The 23,391-nt window shown below is 36.5% G+C and overlaps 1 protein-coding gene across 2 annotated transcripts; it reads right to left on the minus strand.

Annotated features, from left to right (window-relative positions):
• Positions 1-11,886: 11,886 nt before the first annotated feature.
• LOC116307053 (cyclic AMP-dependent transcription factor ATF-3) lies at positions 11,887-22,920 on the minus strand. Of its 2 annotated transcripts, none has more exons than XM_089023944.1 (4): positions 22,778-22,920; positions 17,014-17,238; positions 14,331-14,438; positions 11,887-13,730 (listed from the first exon to the last, which is right to left on the minus strand). In XM_089023944.1, exons 2-4 carry the CDS (start codon positions 17,170-17,172, stop codon positions 13,563-13,565), a joined length of 435 nt encoding a protein of 144 aa, XP_088880070.1. In that variant the 5' UTR covers positions 17,173-17,238; positions 22,778-22,920; the 3' UTR covers positions 11,887-13,562. The 2 variants fall into 2 exon arrangements, with proteins under 2 accessions (XP_088880070.1, XP_088880069.1); XM_089023943.1 differs by lacking the exon at positions 22,778-22,920 and adding an exon at positions 19,667-19,784.
• Positions 22,921-23,391: the final 471 nt, after the last annotated feature.

The following is a 23,391-nucleotide window of genomic DNA, read 5'->3' on the forward strand; positions in this document are numbered from 1 at the left end:
AAATCTGCTACTGACTTCTTGAATAGGGGATGGCTTCTCCATGTTTCCCTGTCGATGCTCTTTTCATATTCCTTATTTTCTTTTAGCCTCTGTGAGTGAAAGTACTCTTCAACTTCCTTAACTGAAATCCACGAAAGAATGGCCAAGCTCTCCAGAACGTCTTGCGGAGGATTGTTGTTAATGACATAAAATGAGTTTAATAATTTACTGGGCAAAAACATCTGCGGTGTCTTGATGTTGCACTTACTGTTTAAAAGGGACGTTTTTTCGAATGATAAATAATGTAGTTCTCCTCCAGACTTTAACCAGCTGACGTAATCGGGAAGAGGCTGTAGCTCAATGTTGTCCATGCTCTTATCAGCGTAAATGGTTGTGGAATATTTATCTTTCCAGCAAGTTGTTAGTTCAGAATCCATAATTAATTTATAGTCATCAATGTATCTCCTAGTAAAATCAGTAGACAAACCCCAAATGGTGGCCAGTGCTTGAAATTGCGGATTTAGAGTTTTCGGTCCATAGGTCCATTCACAATCTTCTTTCCTCTCTTCCGACAGTTTCATGAAGTCCTTAAGTCTTTCTTCGTCATTAAAGATTCCATTATCTTTGATTCCTCTGTAGCATTGGAGAAAATGTCTACCGAAACGAGCATTAGACAAACATTCTTTTACATCTGAAGCCATCTTTTCCATATTTTGAAGGTGCTCGGCACTACCTGGATCAGCTTCTGGAAATAGCTGTTTACTGCTAAACGCACCATGCCTGGATAAGGCAACGTTTTCACTTGCGTGTACCCTTTCCACAAAATTCCTTTTGCTGTGGTATTCAGCAAATGATCGCTGACTTATTTTGCGTAAATTCAAGATGAATAAAATTCGCGCTAGGCACATTTGTGTTAGAGGACTATCTGGATCTTCCCCATGTCCGTTATCAACTACAAATGCAAAAAAGGACTTCAGCTTTCCTGTTCTGGGGTTTCTGAAAACGTTATCCAGCTCTGGCTTTGTTAAGAGGTATAAAAGCTCATTCATGGCACGAAATGTGGTCTCCGTTTCTGTCAATGCAATGTTCACTAATACAACGGGGAAACCAGTTCTCGTTACTTCGATTGTTGAGGGATGGTCCTTACTTTTTTTGTGCGTATTTTCAGTCATATCTAAAAAGAGGTGTGTCATTGGATACACTGCGTTGGTCCGGCTTTGATCAAATGTATGGTCCTCATACGTAATAGCTTTCCAACTTTTTCCAGGGTTTTGAACTGGTTGAATGTCACCACATATTATTGTTTTTGCGTCCTTTGAATCTACAATACAGTCTTCTTTGCAGCTTTCTGCACTTTCTAGTAACAAATTTATGTTTTTTGTTGTCCAGTGGAGGTTGACAACTTGTTTCGAAACACCTGTTCTTGGAGGGCAACTTAAAGAAATACGAGCGTTCACATCTTGACCTGCATGATGACGTTTTGCGGAATATGTTTTTTCTTTGTATGATTCAGTATAATTGTAACAGGATTTTAAAGATATACCAAAACCAGGAGGAGCAATTTCCAGTAAAATATCCCTTGCTTGCCGCATATATAGCACATTGTCTTTTGGTCTATACATGATATCTGTCGTCAACCTTGGATGGCTTTCAAGTCCACCGAGCATATTATTACTGCCATGTGAAAATATTACTTCCAAAACAAATTTCAGTTCAGGAAAAATCTCAGCCTTAAGCATTCTTCCTCTTGTTTCATGCTTCAATGTCCCAATTTTCTGTTTTCTCTTGAAAACGATCCTTCTCCATAGTCGCCTTTGTTGCTCGTTTGTCATATCATTCCTAACAACAAGTGAAGTTTGTTCAAGCTCTTCAAATTGAGATAATTTGTAATCGATCTCATCTTTAGCTGATCTCACAGCAGACTTATTTTTAACATCTATCATTTTACATACAAAGTTCATGCTGGTAGCCTTCGCAAACAAGCCCTTTATCAAATCAAGGTCTTTTTTGGTGTCACAAAATCTAAGGGCACTTTTTAGGAGAGATCCTACCCTGCTCTTGATGACATTGTTGATCTGCTCGTCGAAACGCTTAGTTGCAATTTCCTCCAGACGACGCGCAACACCTAAGAGATCTTGGCCTCTGTCCTCCAATATATACCCTGTACCTCTAATATACACTTGGGTTACGTTGAAGTGTCGCTGAAGTTTCCGTAATATCTCGGAGGACATCATTTTACGCCTTTGATTAGTTTTCTGGAAAAATTTACCAATTTCCTGGGTAGCAATCATGGGCCCATTGTCTAACATGTATCGTCCAACATCAATCATTTTTGAAATTTCTGCTTTGTCTTTAAGGGTTGTTGCAGTTCCTGTTGCTTTTTCTAAAATCCTAATTCTTTCTTCAATGTCTCCTTTGACAGACAGTGTCTTTTTTCTACCTTCATTCTTTTTCATTAGAACGCCTCTTCTTTTAAACCATTCTCGTGAGAGACGAGGAAGTGAATGTACCTCCTGTGCACGTTCAGCCCTGCCACACTCCTCAGGCATCACAGTGGGTGGTTCTCTTTTCTCATAAAAGCCCCTGGAGAGCACAGGGAAAGGCAGGTCGTTTATTCCTTTGCCATGTACTTTTTGCGTCGGCTCCCCTGAAACATCTGCCATATTCCCGTAAAAGTTCTTCGACACTTTGGGGAAAGGCAGATCGTTTATACCAACATTTAAAGATTCGGCTTTCGTAGACATTTCCGCGCAGGTATTTTTAGATGTATTTGGCGCCACATGCTTGTAAAAGCTCTTGGAGAGCTCTGGGAAAGGCAGGTCATTTGTGCCAGGATGGGCAGATTCATTGATATGTACCATTTGTGCAGGCTGCCCTGGTATATCTTTGCAATTTGGTTTCAACGTCTTCTTTACATCTAAAAACATAAGTACAAAAAGACATTTAACCTAGAGAACACCGAGTCTATAAGAATTTACCAGGGTTTCCCTTACTAGATTTTGATGCCTTCCTAAACGTTCTTATCACCTAAATTGTACAATTTTCTTTGTCATATATCTTAATCAGTTTTATAAAACAGTTTTTCAAGACGTTGCGCCATTTTTATTTTTTATTTTTACTTTGAAAAGTAAAGCCCTATGAATTCCTCATTTTTATATTCAGACCGTGTTTACTTTTTATCTTATACAAACAGTTTTTTTCGCACTTACCATTGTCTCGTTTACGAGTGAAAGCAGTGTTCTTTGCGTGACTGCTTGTCTGGTCTTTCTGCAATGGAGGAAAGTTGATGCCATACTCGGATGGTTGCGTAGTGGTCTTAGATGATGGCTGCGTAGGACGATGCTTCTGGGGTGGGCTGGTCTGGGATGATGGCGGGGTAGTGTGATGTTCCTTTGGTGAGCTGGTCTGGAAGGATGGTGGCTGCGTGGTTCGGTGCTTCTTAGGTGTGCTGGTCTGAAATGGTTGCAATGGAGGAAACTCGATGTCATACTCGGACGAGCTGGTTGACAACTGGTTTTTTTTGGAATGTTTCTTCAACGTGTCAAATCCAAGCTCTTCAAAGACTTGATCTGTCAACCATGACATAAGGAGTGCTCTTACATTCATACTTTCCTTAGATGGGTTTCTCAGCAACGACAAGAACACAGCATCCACATCTAAATCATATATCTTGTGCTTTAGAATCATTTCTTCCCAAACCTCAGTTTCAAGAACAGCACAGGCTGAAACAAGAATTACTATGGCCCCACATAGATTCTCGCAGGTTTGTAGTGGATATAAATAGCTGCATTTCGTCCCACAGACGTGTAAGCGACTGGTGTGCTGCGATGGAATATGCATAGCATAAACTTCCACATCTGTAGAGACACGTCCACTGAAAATCTCAAAGAAGGGGTCAAAACAAGCTCTCAAGTTATCTGGAACACCCCAACCTTTGGGGTCTCCATAATACATTTGACAAGTGTCACAATTAATGACTAGATAAACCCAGTGGTTTCCGTTTGTAATTGTTGTGCCGGTTATGGACTTTGCAATGTTCAAGGCGAAATGGACGAACTTAATACCTGGATGGTAGCTCTGAATAAGAAGTGACCGGAACATATCAGGGGCCTTCATAACTTCTGTGAAGACGAAAAAGCGATGACTGTCTGCCTTTCTGTTAAATTTTGTAAAGAAATGTTCAATTAGATCATCGCTCAGCCAACGATCGCAGGAAAGGCGTTTGGCGTCTGCAACTCTAAGGCCACCAAAGATATAATCACTTTCCTCATGACTCCATATTTCTTCAAAATACTTCTCCACGCCCTTCAGTATAACAGTGGCATCTGGATTACTGGCACGTAATCTATTGTAATAAGACCTTTCCTTTTTTACTTCGAGGGCAACACTGCGAAAATTGTTCAATCGTACTAGTTCCTGGAGTCTTGGGCGATCAAACTTGCCAAGTCCATGTATATGTACAGCTATATTCTCCAATTCTTCACAATCAATCCGATTACCATGTACCTCTGCTAACTTCTTGGCGAGTTTCGAGCGAACATCAGTACACATGCTCAGCGGAGGAATCTCTCTCAGGCTTAAAACATCTGTCAACTCAGCGTGGTTTCTTACTTCTATGAATTCAGTGCGTGAAAACATAAACGAACTGATTGAAGGAAGATAGTCCAGTGATATAACTCCACGATTCATTGTAAAGGAGCTTCTTTTTACAGTGTTCAAGAGCTGAATAACTTGATGAATAGACCTGGAAATTTACAGAGGAACTTTTAGTACGGTGATGAATTATCAATCATTCAAAGAGCATTTAAAGAACGATTTTACTCCAGTTCTTTTTAATGTACAATTCCACTTCGGTTACATCAAAACATGATTTTCACCCCTAAAAGGTACTAAATTCAAAGACTAAGCCTTCACATGTCTTTCATCTACAGCATTTCTAAGAGGAGATTGATATGAATCCTAAACCTATTTCTAATATTCTCGAAACTTACATATTTGCGAATTTTGAAATTTTCTTTAACAGTACTAATTAAAAAAATTTCGCAATTTTCTTGATGCCGTATTAAATTAATTTAAAATTATATCATATACTTGTAAAACAAAGTTCGCAAATTTATCAACTTTCATAATTTGCGAATTCTGATACCGTATCATATCATATACAAATAAAAAAAAGTTCGCAAATTCATCAACTTTCATAATTTGCGAATTTTCAGGCAAGATTTAGACAACTAATAAAGGTGTCGATGACGCGATATACAAACAAACACACACCGGGACATGTAGGTAAAAGGCTGCAAAAAAGAATACCACTTTAGCTAAGAATAAACTAGGCGATCTTTATAGATGTTTGTTACTTCTTTTTCATGTAACGTTTTTGTTCTTGTCACCCCCTTCCCCATCACTCCTCCGATCAGACCAACATAAACAGGAAAACATTGTATATTCAAATACTCTCCCCAATCGCTGAAGTATTATAAATGTTATTATAAATGAACTATTACAACCTGAGCGGAAGTCATCTTCAGAGTCAAGTGAAGAATAAAGTCAGATTGGTCATATTTACACTGCCACGATAACAATAGCCAAATTACCTGGATTAGCCGCGTAATTGGCGGCATCGGTCTAATGAGTGCGAGTCGCTGTTTCGGTGTCGTGGGCGGTTTGGCGGTTTTATTGTTTCTAATAAGCCTATTATACGGAGCCGGTAAGTTAATTGAGCGGTTTAGTGGATGATGCTCAAACATTCACTGGATTCCCAGTCTATCGTATGACCAGTCTTGGTATGACTTGGTATACCTTTCATAATTCTTTTTTTATGCTAGTATATGATATGATACGGTATCAGAATTCGCAAATTATGAAAGTTGATAAATTTGCGAACTTTTTTTTTACTAGTATAGGATATGATACGGTATCAGAATTCGCAAATTATGAAAGTTGATAAATTTGCGAACCTTTTTTTTACTAGTATATGATATAATACGGTATCAGAATTCGCAAATTATGAAAGTTGATAAATTTGCGAACTTTTTTTATACTAGTATATGATATGATACGGCCTGAAAATTCGCAAACTATGAAAGTTGATAAATTTGCGAACTTTTTTTAACTAGTATATGATATAATTTGAAATTATTTTAATACGGTATCAAGAAAATTGCCGAAATTTTTTTTATTAGTACTGTTAAAGAAAATTGCAAAATTCGCAAATTATATGTTACATAAATAGAGATTTCATTCATCCATTAATTCTCTCAATGTTTTCTGGTTATTATTACTTCTAGTTTTATACGTTGTTTTGTTTTTTTCTCTTTCCTAACGATAAATACAAAAAGACAACAACAACAACCAAAAAATCAAAAGGAAAATAGAAGTAGGATTCTTAAATGGCATTTCGTTTCAATCGGCCTCACCGGAGTACTGAGGAGCTTTGGTCAAAAAAGTTTACTTTGCATGAGGTCTTTTTTGGTGTGAAGTAATGGCCATCATTCCTTAAAGTGCCTATCACCCTTCTGACAATATTCTCAGTATTGATTCTACATGGGGTAAGATGTTGAATAACCCGAAAAAATTACATAGTTTGAGTGCGGCTTCTTGAAGTTATGAAGGTTTTTTCATGTCATATGCTAATGCTGTGACGTATGAGGAGGCATTTATGGTTATTTGTTGTTCCTCGTAATTCGAAACACCGTCTTCTATGGGAAAACTAACTTGCATTCATTTCTATAAGAGCAATGGGGAAAACAATGACGTATTTCAAATTTAATTTATCTGCACAAGTAGTGTTTTGTATATTAAATGATTACTCCTCATACGTCACAGCATTAGCATATGGCGTGGAAAAACCTTTATAACTTCAAAATGCCGCACTCAAACTATGTATTTTTTTCGGGTTATTCAACATCTTACCCCATGTAGAATCAGTACTGAGAATATCGTCAGAAGGGTGATAGGCACTTTAAGTATAAGTGTGTATACAATCGTTCTTTGTAATTAGAGCAGATACACGGCAAGTCATTTCAACATCAACATTTTGTTTGGGGTTTTATTTATGGACCTGATTTCCTACTGCCTTATCCACGCAAAATATCGCAAATAGCACTTTCGACAACTTACGACATTAGCGAGTTTGTTTCATAGAAATGAATGTCGTCCTTTATGTGTCGGGCGCCTGTATATCTTGATCAAGTCTGCCTCTCGGCTACAGTAATTGTTTTTTTTCTAGAATATATATTCAAAAGTCGACGTGCTTAGTTCACATTATTTTTAATGTTTTTTCCTTCTAAATACGATAAAGAAATAATTTTCGTTGTACGCTTTCTAATCGTTAACAAAATATGCAAAATCCGAATATTGATTAGAATTTTCTGCTAGGATATGATTTCATTCAGGCTCATCGTATAGTCGTTTTAGTCTACTTAAGTCACACAGTCGAATGCTTGATAAAATAAAAACAACATGAAACATAAACCTGCTATAGTGTATTCTTAATAAAACAAACTGCTCCAACTTTTTGACTGCGATACCTTGAAGGTGTCGCTAAACGTAACATGAAACTACTTTATGTCAATCAAAGTTTAACTTTTTTGACCAAAGCTCCTCGCTGGTATAACGTGAACGTATTTTAGGCATTTGGGAATTTAAAACTATCCAAACTATATTGCTATACAAGTGCTTACCTCAGTAAAGTCGTTGACTTGTATAACTGACAAGATATGACACACTGGCGACTGTCCAGATCTCAGATAGCCTTCTCAAAAACTGACCAGACAGACTAGTAAAACCTACTGGACAAGATTGACTTGCAAAACTGAATGACCAGATAGACTCGATTGTTATCTAAAACTTTGACTATGAAGCATGTAGATATGTAGACTCGCGGCGAAACATTATGCTACAATATCCGGATGTTCCGGTAGAGTGCAAATTCGGGGTTGAAATCAGAGTGTATTTGATTGGGGCGGTGTAGCTTTGTAAACTGTGACAAAAGTATCCAAAGTACCGGCATGTAAAGCAGGCCTTATGGCGCCTCCAAATGATTTTTTTTTAAACAAAAAAATTGATAGACTTGGATTGCTTTGCGCTGATTTGCAAAGAGCCCAGGATTACTGATAAATGTATATATATGCATATATATGCAATGCCCCATTACGACCAGGCAACCTTCGACAATATTTCCCCGGCAAAAGGCACTTTATTTCCGGTGTCGGACAAACGCAGACCGCAGACCGCAGACTGCAGACTAGATATATTTGATAATAATTATCGTTTTGAATTTGTATCAATTTGTATTGTATTTTTTTCCCCTTACAAACCTATTATATCCTTGTATGCAGGTAATGGGTCTGGTTTGTGTGGTATGATTTGTTTTACCATATAAATTTGAGTTCAATTGACCTCATAAAGGTCATGTCATTTAAGAAAGATAATAATTATTGTAATTGACCTTACGAATTGTCAACGAAAAGCAATATACTATCTCTTTGCTTTTCCTAAGTATACACCTTTATATAGTACATGTTCATAGTCTGGCAGCTGCTGATCGGATTGAAAAACTAGAACAGTTCTTAATATCATTTCACAATGATAGTATGATTGGCATGATAGTATGTTGACTCTGTTTTTTTGCTAACTTTCAATCTTTCAGTCTCCTTATCGTACCAGCTTCTGTATTCCTTCGTGGTCAGCACAAAATCAAAAGGTGCTGGCGGAACACCATTCTCATGAGGTCGAAGCTTGCCAGAACCATAACAAACGCGCGCTTTCGTTTTGTCGAGCCATTTTATTTGAAACTGAGCAGAGTTATCGGACGCTTCCGTGTTACTACAGCCTGGTTACTAGGCGGCAGAGTTGGCCTTCTATCAGTGTACAGGCCCTCATTTCGATTGTTTGTGGGAGCCCTTCTTTTCCTTTGACGCTCAATCTGACCTCGTTTCTTTCCAGAGCTTTAAGGAGCAGATCTTGATGCAGCGGCCGTTATGTTGGGGCCACCTTCATTGTGAAATGATATTAAGATGATATACAAGCACCGGAAGTCACCACATAACAATGGCTAAATCATAAGCCATATCGCCAGGCAAAGAAGAAAATATATAAACATCTTTACTAGTATATAGAACATGATAGAATGAACATGTATTTTAGAGATGTATACTTACGACTATTTTCATTGTAACGCGCTGAACGAGACAACAGTGGCGACAGTGTTCAATCACACAAATAGTTCGGTACCTTTATATACTTTTATATTTTTATTATATAATTTGCAATATAATAGGTTTGTAAGGGGAAAAAAATACAATACAAATTGATACAAATTCAAAACGATAATTATTATCAAATATATCTAGTCTGCGATCTGCGGTCTGCGGTCTGCGTTTGTCCGACACCGCTTTATTTTAGCTATTTAGCACCTAGTTTGATAAAAGTACCGACGTCAATCAGGTTTTTCTGAGTTTCATCAGTTCGTGTGAGGGCCCGCTAACTGGTTTCTTTGACAAAATGTCTAAAAAAAACTTATCTGCATCAAATACAATGGTTTCTTTGATATGCGTGGAAAGCGGGAAGCAAATTGGAGTCCTAAAGGAGATCAAAGAAGATGTTCTTCTAGAAAATCTTAGGAAAGAAATCGATGCTGTGATCAATACAACAGACTATTATTTTACAGTCTGTGGCACAAAGCTATCAAAGAAACAAGAAAAAAAATATTGTTTGCACCAATGTTTATCTCAAAAAGAAGAAGGTGTGCATCTCTACTTGCAGCTTAATTCTGAATCTATTCTAAAGGGGGCTCTTCAAAATTCCCAGAAAGACACTATTTCATTTGTTAATCTAAGTTCATCAAACAATCATACCGATGTTGATCGTACTAGATTCGGGAAGAATTCACAAGACCAAGCAAAACATCCAAGTAAAATCAAACCGTTTACAGAGGAAGAAATAAATCAATGCACAGATCGGCTCTTTGGAAAAGAACGAATGCTTTTCCACAACGAAAGAGCCAAGAAAATACAAAGCAATTCATTCTACGAAGATTGGAGTGTAGCCGAAATATACGGGGTTATAGATGTAGACTGGACTTTAAAAAAGACATCTCTGCTCGAGAATGGCATAAAAGAGCTAATCAGCTCCCGAAACAGCAAAGAGAACACTTCAGAAAAGACCCTGATGAAACTGTACGATGAACTAGAACAAGCTAAATTTTATGTAAATCATAGTTACAAGAAATTTTGCGAAGATTTAAATGCTCAAGGTGAGGAGAAAAGAACCGAACTAGAACGTGAATTTGACCAAACCTTTTCCAAGCTTAAAGTTGTTCAAGCAAATGTCGCGAAGTGCATGGAAGAGTTTAAGCGTAAACAGGAAGTCAACGAGAACGACGATTTATCAGAGGTAGAAATGCAGGATAGTTGGGATGTAGATATAAGCGAGGCAGATTTATCGTTTGATGAAACAGATCATTTAGCTCAAACAGTAAAGAATGACTTTATTGAAGACAACTCAGAATAAATCTAAGAGGGAAACCTAACAGTTACAATTTAACAGTGTTTATTTAGATCAGAGTTAATAGAGATTAACTCTGTTTAGATTAATGTGATTCTCGCATCTATGTGATTGTCAAAACTGGTTATTGTCAAAATAAATTGAAGGATAAAAAAACTATCCCGACTCAGTCCAAAAAATGTTTTTGAACACCCGTGTATAATACGCACCCTGTATTTAAAAACTCGTTTCTGAAAAAAAATTGTTTTATCGTAGCGTCTTTCAAAACTACGCGACCTTGACGAATTCGGAGCCATTTCAAAACATGCGTTTTGACTCCCGTCAATCAAAACTCCAACAATATCGGTTAACTAACTATTTTTAGCTTTTTTAATGTTCTTTCTGGCAGCTTCATTGGCTTTCTTGAGGTCTGACATTAAAAATTTTCTTTTTGCCTCCAATTGTTTCCTAGTATTTACATCATTAACATCCACTAACTCTCTGTCGATCTTTCCAAGTTCCTCAATATTCGCAGCAATTCTGTTTGCATTCCTCTTCATAGTTGAGGACTTTTGATGAGGAGCAGTGCTTTTTAGGTTTACAGCATCATCTATCAAAAGTCCAGACTGATGCTCTCTCCATTTCTTGTTGATGATCTTTCCTATTTCATCTCTGGACTTATGTGTTTCACGGCACAGCTTTCTTCCCATGTCATTCCAAAATACTCTTCTTTTCTTTTCCATTCCTTTTGCTAGATCAATTTCAATATCTGAATAATTTTTCAGTCCTCTCACTTCACAAGAAGACATTTTTCTTAACCCAAACATTGAAGCCTGGCTTGCTTTACTCGTACAAGGTTCTTGTAAATTTGGAGGATCATATTGTTGACTTGTTAGAGGTTCGCCAGGATCAGAGTGTTCACTTGTTAGAGGTTCGCCAGGATCAGAGTGTTCACTTGCTTGCGGTTCAGGATCAGCGATGGAAATCTCTATATGAGTGCTCTGATCAACCGATGAACTTCTTCTTGTGGCTACGGAAGTGAGGCCAGTCTTTGGTTCATCTTGCCTGCTGACTTTTCCCCCGTTCTGACAGATAAACAAAAAAGGGTCTACATCCAAATCATCTTCGATGTCACGGCGGAGCGTCTCCAGAGTATCATTAGTATCTACAGCAGGTAATACTCCAACGACTTGTCCGTTCTTTATAATCTTTATGGCAGCCATCGTTTTGTAAAAAAAATATTGTTGTTGCTTACAGTGTGTGATCACGCACAGTGTTGCTAGATGGGGAGAAATTTCCGTATATCATCTTGCTTGTCCAATCAGAGCGCTTTGAAATTGACACATGATGTTGACCAGATTGCCTTCTAACACGCCGGCGTCAACATGACGTGAGTACTCAAGTGATGACGTCACAAAAAAATAAATTTTGACTTTAATTATTTTCGATCTCTAATTTCTATAGACATTCAAAAAAGATGTTTACACACCAAATTTGACGAGAATCGGTCAAATATCAGCTGAGATATGACCGAATGTAGTTTGGAACAGAGCCGAAAATACAGTGATTTGTATGGAGTTCTTTTCAAATATTCTACTCTAATTAACTTGCTAAACACTAAACATATAAGCTGACTACAGCAAAATAAATGGCAAATACAGGTTGAACAAACGAAAAATAATAATATTTATAATTTAACATTGCTAAAGATAATGTGGTCTTAAAAAAGCCAAAAATGCAGCACTTCAGGTAAGGTTTACTTCCCCTCCTTACCCCTACTTATTACACTTCTTACCCCTGAGGATTTTATTACACTTCTTACCCCTGAGGATTTTATTACACTTCTTACCCCTGAGGATTTTATTACACCCCATCCCCCTGAGGATTTTATTACACTTCTTACCCCTGAGGATTTTATTACACTTCTTACCCCTGAGGATTTTTTTACACCCCATCCCCCTGAGGATTTTATTACGCTAATTACCCCTGAGGATTTTATGATCCTCGATAGGGGGGGTGCGCATATTAAATGGAATAGCCCAAGGCTAGTTTTGAAGATAAGGAAAATTATTCAGTTTGCCGTGGACGTTTGTGTGGCAAGATTTTTGAACTTGAAGTCTGAGACCAAGACTAGGAATCTTTTATAGTACTCTAGAGCCTTCTTCGAGCCAGCAATTACTAATCTTTGAAGTGAGTGATATCAGAAAAATTGTTATAAATGGCGTTAGAGAGCATTTTACTGATACGGCGGCCATCTTGAATTATGTCATGCCAAGGAAGTAAACACGTAAAACATTTATAAAATATAAAGTGGCAAGGCTACATTTTCAAACAATTTGAAGTCTTGGTCAGTTCAGTTGGAGAATTGTTCCAACTACCTACAAATTAAATTGTTTTTCAGTTGTGCTCCTCATTGAAAAGCGTAAAGTTATATAAACATGATAAACACTGAGACATCCTGCCAGCTGTGAAGTCTATAATTTGTTCAATAGTTGCCTAGAATTCAATATGGCTGCCGTATCGGTAAAAAAAAGTCTATTGCTTTGTTCCCAATGTTCTGCTCCTCGTTTTGTTTTTACATGACTTCACAAACGTCTTTTTGGCAAAGTGGCTATGTGGGCTCGTGTGGTAAGAGGCTAAATAACTGAGAAGGTTCTCGCTCAAAGTAATTCTTTACTTTTTTATACATAAATAAGCCTACTAAACAGTTTCTGTATACTGTGTGTTATGTAGCTGTTTATTTAAAAAATTATAAGACTATCAAATAAGATGTCTTTGGGACTAAAAAATGAACAAATATCATTATATTAACATGCATAAATACGTATTTTTTCGTTGTTCTTGTATTCGATTAAATAATTTTTGCCATGTTGGAGTAAAATTCAACAAGTTCTATAGCTTTTTTTTCCAGTCCTTCCTCTTTCTTTATAGTAACTTTGTCAGATATATGCGTGAGTTTCTTGTCAGCTCTTTTGCAGAACAATTTCTCAAAGTTCCCATTAGCCCTTGACACATGGTAGAAAGCCAAGCACTGGCTTCCGGATCTGCTTATATTAATAGTATGCTCTCTTTCTCTCTCAAAATATCCCAGCAAAATGTCACGAGCTTTTGAACGCTTTGCTGGGAGTATCCAATGTCGATGTCTTTCCTGATGTTAAAACACATTTATGATTCCTTAGATTTGTGGCCAGGATGTCTACTTCAGCCCTTAAGTTGGCGATTTCTCTAGCTAATTCATTATTTGAATCTTCCAATCCATCAGCTTCCTGTAACAGTACAAGATATTTGTCATTGTCATCGCGGTTAGTGTGGATTTGTTACTTCCGGTCTACGATGGGTGTGGTTGATGAATCAACCGGAAGTTGTATTTCTTGTAAGTAAAACATTATTTTTTAGTGTTTACGGAAACGCCCCTCCCTTCGTAATGATACAATAAATTCCAATACTTTTTGAATTAGAAATGGAAATGAATATCAAAAGAATGAAGCTATCAAGAGACAAGTTTATCGTATTACGATTGTCATTTCCGTAAGGACAATGTCTTACGGTGCCAAAGAGGCGTTCTACTTCAGCAGACAATATTTCTCAACTTCAACTTCAATTTTACTTCACACATGATCTAATAATACCTAATTACAAAAACCTAAAAAAGAAATCTACAAAAAGAAATGACGGACAAAATATTGATTGAGAATTAAGTATAACAGATATGCCGGTAGAATGGCTAGTAGCTAATGCTTTTGAGTTGGCCACTCTATTATAAATATCTTGTAGAGAAACCGTCAAAGAGACATTTAATGCTAAATTATTTTAAAAAGTTTTGTTCTTTCTTCCAAATCGTAAAGCTATGTTCACTAATAACTCACCCTTTGCAGTTCATCTAGTCTTTGTTTCTTTTTCTCTCGACATCTTGACGCCGCTACTTTGTTTCGCTCTCTTCGTCTCATTATTTTCATTCTTTCTTCGGCCGATAACTTAATGAACAAAGTGCAAGAAGTCAGTAAAGATATTAATGAATTTATATTTTATGATGGGGACGTGAAATCTTTTGACCTGCTGCACTATACAATTTTTTTCTCATAAATACTACATGAAGCAAAGGTCTTTTTTTCGAACAAGTTTGCTTACCAATTAAGTGTAAATGCTGACGGCAAAAAGTAATTAAGTAGTCACTGTTTCTAAAAATATATCAGTACCAAATTCAAGACAATATGCTTTAAAAAAATAGGAAATCCCATCTGGATACGGTGGGATTCAAACCCATGGTCAACGACAGGGGAAGAATTAATTCCACTGTGCCATACCCTTGAAACATCCGCAGAGCTAAGGCGGCGTATGGACTTCGGACCCGACTGCAATCAAATCCTTCTGCCCTTCGGTGTACGTCATACGCAAGAAAATGTTCTAGCCCAGAAACATCAGGGGAGAGATTAGCCGCCCCCCAGACCATATCTACAGACTCTACAGTTAATCCCTTGCATTCTGCCACTTTTCTGAGGTTGTTTCGCAGGTTCTGCGGGTTTCGCAGGTTCCGCAGTTCCGTGGTTCGTTAATCCACGGTCTATTACCAACATCCTATCTGGATAACGTTTGCCAGCATTGTTTTACGAACAATGTTGGCCCTTGAACTGACTGGGTTATTGCTCGGACAATAACAAAATTTGAGATCGAATTATCGAAAAATTATCTATGCAAACCTTAATGGTCTAGTCTCAACAACGGGAAAAAAATCTAATGAAAAGATAAGATCAAATTATGGGCTTCAGCTAATCCGGGAAAAAAATATGATGTCTACAGGTATCTGTTTAGACTTGTAAAGTGATTTCATTTGCCCCGTCCCGAAAAAAATAAATCCATTGTTTTATTTTGTTTTTCTTTGAGTGATACTCGGCACTAATCCGTCATAGATATTATACGACTTTGTTTCATTGGCCAAATATTCTCTTTTATTAAAAAAAAATTCGTAGTTTTGCTTTGTTTAAAGTGCATGTTAAAGGGCCACTTGGACGAAAATTGTTCCAAAATTAAAACTCTTTCATTCGAGCTGGAACTTTGCTGAAATAATCTAGGATACATTAAGAACCACCCACTGGAATATCTTTCTGATATTCGAAAGGAAAGGGCCAAAATTTTACGATTTATTTTCGTCCGCCATTAATTTCTTTGTGTCACGGCCAACGAGTCATTATGTACAGCAGTTTTACGCTGTGACGTCATTTACTCAACACTGTCATGTTAGCGTCGTTTTGACTATACATTTCTTGTTAAATTACCTGAAGTTTATTTGATGTTTTAAACGCGTTATCGTGAAAAGAATCTCTAAACAGACTTTTTTTAAACCTTTGATACCTCTTCAAATATGATGGAAACTCCTTTGGACGCTCGCTTTGTCAATCCTGAAGAGTTAGAACCATAAATTATAATGTATGAAGATGAAGCCGAACTAGAAGAAGAAGCAATGCTTAGGAAGAGGTTTTCATAAAAATTCCTTACGTTCATTTCATTATTTGTATTTGCTACCTACTGTCCATGATATAAAGATCTTAAATTTGAAGTTTCAATGTAATCTAATAGTGATTGATGTTATGAAAACAACCGATTGCCTTTTGAATTCTGCGTTGTGATATAAAGATTTGTGACAATATACTTAGATCTATGTGCCGAATAATTTAGAATGTGATCTCGTAATTCTCCTAGCTGATTTACTACAGAACGGTCATTATTTGCTTCAAAATGTTTATTATGCATTGAATAGGTACAAACATACGATTATCTAATATCATCTTTGTAATAGAACATGTCAAAGGTTTCTTATTTATTACTCGCGCGACAGCGGCGTCTGTCACTCAGCTCGTAGGTTTTTCTTTCATTGTGTCGGATGTCTCGCGGACCCAAATTGTGGGGTTGTTCTTTGCCCTTGTATGTAAATATACCTTGAAAAATTGTTATCCTTAAAATGATTCGAATCCCGAATATCTCAGTCACTTCGCGCGATGGAACCGCTAGAATCTCGTCCATGCGTCCTACTTTGTTGTGATTCTTGGCTTGCCGAGATGTATTGAAATTTTCGAATTATGATCGTCAGTATCATTGAAACTGAAAAATTTCAGCGCCTAGACATTGTTTGGTCATATAGTAGTTAGGAAACCGAATGAAACATTATATATTTTCTGAATAAACCAAATAAACCGAGTTTTACGAACATGGCACATACATTACCCACCAATGTTTTGGTTTGGGTTGAGTAAATGACGTCATAAGTACTCGTGCCAGTCTTCTTGAGTCGAATTCTGTGATTCAAAGAAATTAATGGCGGACGAAAATAAATCGTAAAATTTTGGCCCTTTCCTTTCGAATATCAGAAAGATATTCCAGTGGGTGGTTCTTAATGTATCCTAGATTATTTCAGCAAAGTTCCAGCTCGAATGAAAGAGTTTTAATTTTGGAGCGATTTTCGTCCAAGTGGCCCTTTAAGCTATGTTATTTTTCTTACTGTCGAATGCTGCTCTCAAATATCTCGATCATAAAAAATATTCATCTAACCGATACCTGATATGAAACTTTCTTTTCAGTCGTTATCGGTAGCGAGAGAACATCCAGGCCTTGACTAGCCCTTCGGTTTTGTATAGCAATCTTCAATTCTTCTTTGACATGCGTCCCTTCTTGATGGCTACTGGATGGTCCTGGTTTAGGTTCACTGTGTGGCATTGGATGAGACTGCCTCAGACGTTCACAGCTCGATACATACGATGGGTTGTTATTCTTGTTACAGGTCTGGTGAGAGAGAAAAAATATCAGTCAAAATAGAGCGGATTTGATATACATGGGAAACTGGGACTGCGACTCATGATTGGCTTCCCTATTCGAGCGTTATTTGGACAGGAGAGTCATGTCATTTAATTGGTTTAGAGAGGAAGCACTCGGTTGAATAAGGTAACCGGCAATCAGTCCTGCAAATCGCTTTAAAATGGAAAGGGTTAAAATCAATTTCGCTCGTAAGTGTTTCCAAAAGCCTGTCTATTATTTTCTAGGTGAAAGTTACTGGTAAATAAATAATAAGGTAGATAGTGGAAATAAACAGAAAGAAATAACGAATGAAAGGAAGAAAAAAGAACTAAAGACAGAAAAAGGAAAAAAGATACGCTTAAAGTGCTACTCTGACGAAAATCGCTCAAACTTGGATTCAGCTGAAACTTCCTAAGAATACTCTTTAAAGGTCCAAGAATCACTGTATGAAGTGTTTTCTCGATATTCAGGACTAAACTATTATATTCAAAGTAGTTTATGATCAAAATATCAGTAGTAAAACCGAGAAAGAAATACCCAAACACCCCAAAATATAAATTATAGTCATAAATAATGTGAAATAAGCACATTAGCCACCCTTTGGGCTTCATAGGAATAAAATAAATTAAGGATTTATATACAAAGAAATGTATGGAGCGATGTTCGATGTTGAGTGTATGACGTCACAGACTCCAAAAAATAATCGTAAAAATATCATAGTTTCGTCCTGAATATCGAGAAAACACTTCATACAGTGATTATTGGAAGTTTCAGCTGAATCCAAGTTTGAGCGATTTTCGTCAGAGTTGTAGCACTTTAAGCAAAGCATTTTTAAAATTTATCTACTAGAGTTATCTATCAGGATGAATGAAAGGAATTTTTCATTCCACTCGTACTCTGACTCCTTAGGGGAAGGGGGGTGGGGGTTTATGTGGGGCATCGAAATTTTTTGGGACATGGAAGGGGGTTTTTGAAATTTGTCATGCATACAAGGGGGGCGTTCAATTTCAATTTGAAAATCATGGGTTGTTTTGGTGGGTGGGGGGGGAAGGGCTTCGAAAATTAAATTAATTCCTTTTAAAAAAAGATTTTTTTGGGAAAAATCCTTATCCCCACACGCCCCTCCCTCGGGATATTAAATGAACTTTCCATTGGTGTGAAGTATCACACTGTAAATGAAGATAAGCTGAAATAAAAATGGCCATTCTCGGATGTCCTGATCAAAACAAAGTCTTTCGACTTGTCAAAAATTTTCATTATTGACAATCATTTTATCTATCCAGTTCAGACAAACTCAAAGAAAAGTTCTAGAGTTTCAGCTAAAAGGTACGTTAAAATGGTCGAATCATCACACCCTTCAATCTCGTATTACCGTTCAAACCTGCTCAAAAAAAAAAAAAAAAACACCTAAAGGTATGACGCTTTTCTTGATAATATGACAAATTTTTTTTCGTCGCAGGTCTCTTTTGAATTGATGTAAATTTTAATTGCTTACGACATGCAATTTTGACTTGAAAGTTTCTTAGATTTACCTTGATAGCATATCAGGTTGGTTCGGATAGTAAGTTAGTGATAAAAAATCGAAGAATTTTCTTTTGACCTTACCTCCATCACAGAGTTGCGACGAAAAATTAAAGTTTCTTCGTTAAAAAAATCCAGGAATAATTTCCTTTCATAAACTTGAATGAAATAAATCTTCTAAAACCGAAAACAAGCAAAATGCATAATCATTAGGGCATGTTTAAGCTTGCATTGTTAAATTATGACGATTCATTGCATTCAACCCCACTTCCGGTTTATCACTTCCGGTTTGTCACTTCCGGTTGGTGAAGCTAACCCAGTGTCTCAAGCTTCAGTTATCCTAAGTATTTTTTCTCTTCAAATATTTAGTTTATAAATTTGACTTCGTTTTTTGATTGATAATCGACAGTAAATCTTCGGAATTACGATTAATTAACTAATTCAAAAGGTTTAGTTGCCTCAATATTATAGAGAAATTTGTCTAGTTAATACATTTTTGCTTTTGTTCAGTTTTTTACGTTAAAAAAGTGGATTGTAGAGGTTTTTGTGACCTTTCGAGGCCGACTTTCCGCTTCATAAAAATCATTTTGTGAAACTGAAAAACACCGATCGGCTATAGCTAACTATCACAGCTTTCGGTACGAAAAACTACGGCTCTGGCCTCTTAAACCAAAATATAGGCTTTAAAATCGGGGTTTTCCCGAAAGGGAAAACCTTCACTGTGAAGATTATTGCGAATTTCCTACAACGAGTCAATTCGTTGATTCCGGATATGTTTATGAATAACTATGAAATGCCGATAAAATGGAACTGAACTCTATGTAACTTCTTTTCAATCTTTTTTCACTTTTTTTTTTATACAAGAAAAAGTCATCCGTATTCATAACGGACTTACCTTAGTTTCTGTAGACTTAGAAGGCAGCATTTTTACTCATCATGAGGATTGAAAGCAAGGGTTTGAATGAAAAGGCCATCTTTGCGCGTGACGTTATTCGCACGTGCCTTCCTTGCGTTAAGTCATCGTAAATTTGGTCTCGGAATGACCGCGCAGTTCCTGTTTGCTAACTCATATATTTTCGAAATCTACTGAAAATTTTGTAGTTAAATAATATTATAGCAATAATGAGACCAATTCGGCTTTGGATTTAAAATGGAAATTTGGTTACTGATTATATTTTTCCTTTAGATATTTAACATTAATGCAGTCGGAAATTTTGACTGAGTTTTAATGTGAATAAAGACATTATTGGATTACACATTTTTACATATTTAGAACGACTTTATTTGTTCTTAAAAATATGAGGTAATTCTTTCGTGTTTTCTGAGAATTCTTCAAAAGCTCTCTAACCAGCAAAAAGTCTACACGTGGCTTTACTGTGTAAGGCCCTCTAAATTATCAAATAGAAAATATAATTTCAATCATTGCAATAAGACGTCAAAGTAGTCTAAAGTTTACTGATTAAATTACCGGCCTTTAGCTAGTGATATTGCTTGTAGTACTCCGAGTATCCAATTTTAATTCACAATCGGTTATAAATGCTGACTTTATTAACAGGACCGAGTATGTTATCATCAACAAGCATTATCATTACCATCATTTTCCTTTCTTTCTTTTTTTTCCTTCTCTCATTTTCTGCTCTGTTCTCTTTCAATTTTATCCTGGCTTTCTTTCTTATTTGTCGTTCTTATTTTTTAGGTTTGTTTGTTTGCACTGTGAATTTATTTTGATGACGCACGGCTTTTCCTCCGGTCCACGCGGAAAAACATGTCACTAGCGTGACTACTGTAAAATTTATTTTATATTGAAGGTCAAAGTTATAAATAACTGGAATTATGATACTTTACTTCAGGGAAACTTAAAAACGCTTTACTTCGACAAATTCGAAAAAATGGACCAAATGCAAAACTTGCATCGATGTGAGGCTTACATATAAGTTGTGAACAAAGGGATCTGTCGTGATTCGTGACTTTTGAATCACGCCAGATCCCTTTGTTCACAGCTTAAGCCTCACATCGGTTCGAGTTTTGCATTTGGTCTATATATACTCTCAATCTCGTACCCAGAGCCTGCGTTCCTTCTGGTCTGCGGCGAAGAACGAGGGCTCTGGCATAATCCATTTTTTGAGACCAGGGTTTCTTGGACTTCCGGTATAAAAGCGCATGTGTTGGAAGACTTGCCAAAAATTAAAAAATATTTTCCCGATTTCAAATTTTTACTATGATCTTTACTTTGATCTTTACTTTGTTTGTTTGTTTTTTCTTTGATTTAATATTTACTTTGATTTAATATTTACTTTGATTATTTTGATTGGTTATATATCACTTTTCGAAAATTGCGCATGCGCAGAAAAAAATTCCCCCTGCTGCCCAGATCCCTCGTTCTTCGCCGCAGGCCAGAAGAAACGCAGGCTCTGGGTACGAGATTGCTGACAGACCAAAATTGTCTGCGCATGCGAATGACTGCAGCCGTATTGCTGGCTTAAAATAATTTAGACCGTGGGCTCACAGCAGCATGAACAGAAGAAAAAACTTTTTATTACATGAAATTAACGCGAACCATAAAAAAAGTAAAGAATCATTAAAGAATGAATGGCAATTAAGAAATAGGGACAAAAGATGATATTGTTGAGGACGAAGCACAAGTGTCTCCAGTTTATCATACTCAAGTAAAAACCAAGGAACTAACGCCAATTTTTTAAATTTTTTGTTGTTGGTAGCATTACTTGTTCATGAAATGTCATTATATATTTGAAAACAAATTATACCAGATTGATTTCAAGGAATCGTGAAATTAGATATGAATTTAAAATTAAAATGAATAGAAAATTCTGGTGTAAAATCACGAAATTTAAATGTCGCAAAATATATAAGCGACCTCCTAAATCGCCAAATTTGTCTAGCAAAAATTTAATGTACCAGTCATTAAGTCAATATTTAGGGGGGGGGGGGGGGGTGGAGAAGAAAATGGGGGGCCCTCTATTTTTTTTTTTTGCTTTATTTTTGTTGAAAGGTCAAAAGGAGTATTGGGAAGATTGGGAGGATTTTATTGCACGATTGAACGGGGGTACCCGAAAACCTTGAATGCTATTATGTTGGGGTCTGGAAAAGTTTTTTGCATCGAAAACATTTTCTCCTCCACCTTCCTCCCTCCCCCCCCCCCCCCCCCCCCCCCCCCCCCGTCCCCCTCGACTTAAATAATGACTAGTCCCTAAGGTAGTATCTTTGAGGCTTTCGCGTTCAGACATGATAAATCACGCTATTATTATTATTATTATTATTATTATTATTATTATTATTATTATTAGGGTATCATTATGAAGGCTATCGCTATTTATAGCACAAACGTCATGTTTTTTAAAAGAATCCTACGCGTTTTATCCGTAATTTTACATTTAATTTTTCATGTAATCACGTTTACAAAACGTAGACTTCATTAGGGTCTCCACGGAATTTATCTGTTGGATAATTTTACTTGACTTTTAAAACTTAACATGCTTTTGCTCTGAAAATCAATCGCTCTATAATATATATGAAGATCGCTCGAGAAACATCTAGAAACCGTTATACGTCCGAATACAATCGATCAAACGTAACCATAACATACAGGGAACCCAGTTTGAACAGGAAGAATCGAAATTCAAATGTTTTGACTCTAAGGAAATATAACGAAAAGACTGATTATCATAAGTGTATTGCTTTATGTTACTTATTATTGTGATTCAAACTATGGATCTACACTTAAGGTCTTTCTTTTCCGTCTGGGCAGTTTTACTCGAGGAAAGTTATTTCAAGGGTTTTCAAGATGCTTTAAAAAACCCAATTCTAGTCTTCCATGACGCAGAGCCCCACGATTTATACGAGAGGAAACGGATTTTTATAGTTCTCGCTAAAATAATTTCGACCCCCTGCTTATTTACAAGTGAAAAAAACATTTCAAATGTGGCTAATCATTTTTCGAATCGAAATTAAAGTTAACTTAAAATTTAACACACTAAAATCCCCTTACCTAGATCTTGCACAATGTAAGTATGCGCCAAATCTTCACTTTAGAATGGAATTTAACTGCATCTCAAAGAAAAGCTGCTTTTATCCATTGCGTGATAACAATGACTTGAATTAGAACAGGAAATATGTATTTTGCCAAACTGATTAGCATACATTAATATCAATAGATAATAAGAATTTGTATTATCATCTATAAATAAACATGAATTCAAGATTGTAACTGCATATTTATAATTCTATTTAAAATTTTTTTAAGTTGAGAACAAAATACAAATTAAAATTTTTATCGGATGTTAATCGAACCATGGATTGATTTTGTGAAAAACGTGCAATCTAAACCGCAGCCTTTCAAGACATGATTTTTGGCATGGCTTATGCAGGCCGCCTTGAGCCATGATGCGTTGGGAAAACATCTATTGACGTTAGTTTATACTTACACACGTACAGACATAATATCTGAATCGCCTGTTAGTTTACTTCCTTGAAGTACAACTCAAGTACAAAACATATGACGCCAGTTCAAAGTTCAACCTCCCAATTACTGTAAACTCGGTATTTCGACACGGAAGTTTTCAAAAACAGTCGGGCAATTATTGTAAATATCTTTAAGTTCTA

Source organism: Actinia tenebrosa, unplaced genomic scaffold (genome assembly GCF_029948245.1).
Source record: "Actinia tenebrosa isolate PJP-AT-01 unplaced genomic scaffold, QUT_ActTen_1.0 PGA_scaffold8__29_contigs__length_14323225, whole genome shotgun sequence".
Taxonomy (NCBI): Eukaryota; Metazoa; Cnidaria; class Anthozoa; order Actiniaria; family Actiniidae; genus Actinia; species Actinia tenebrosa.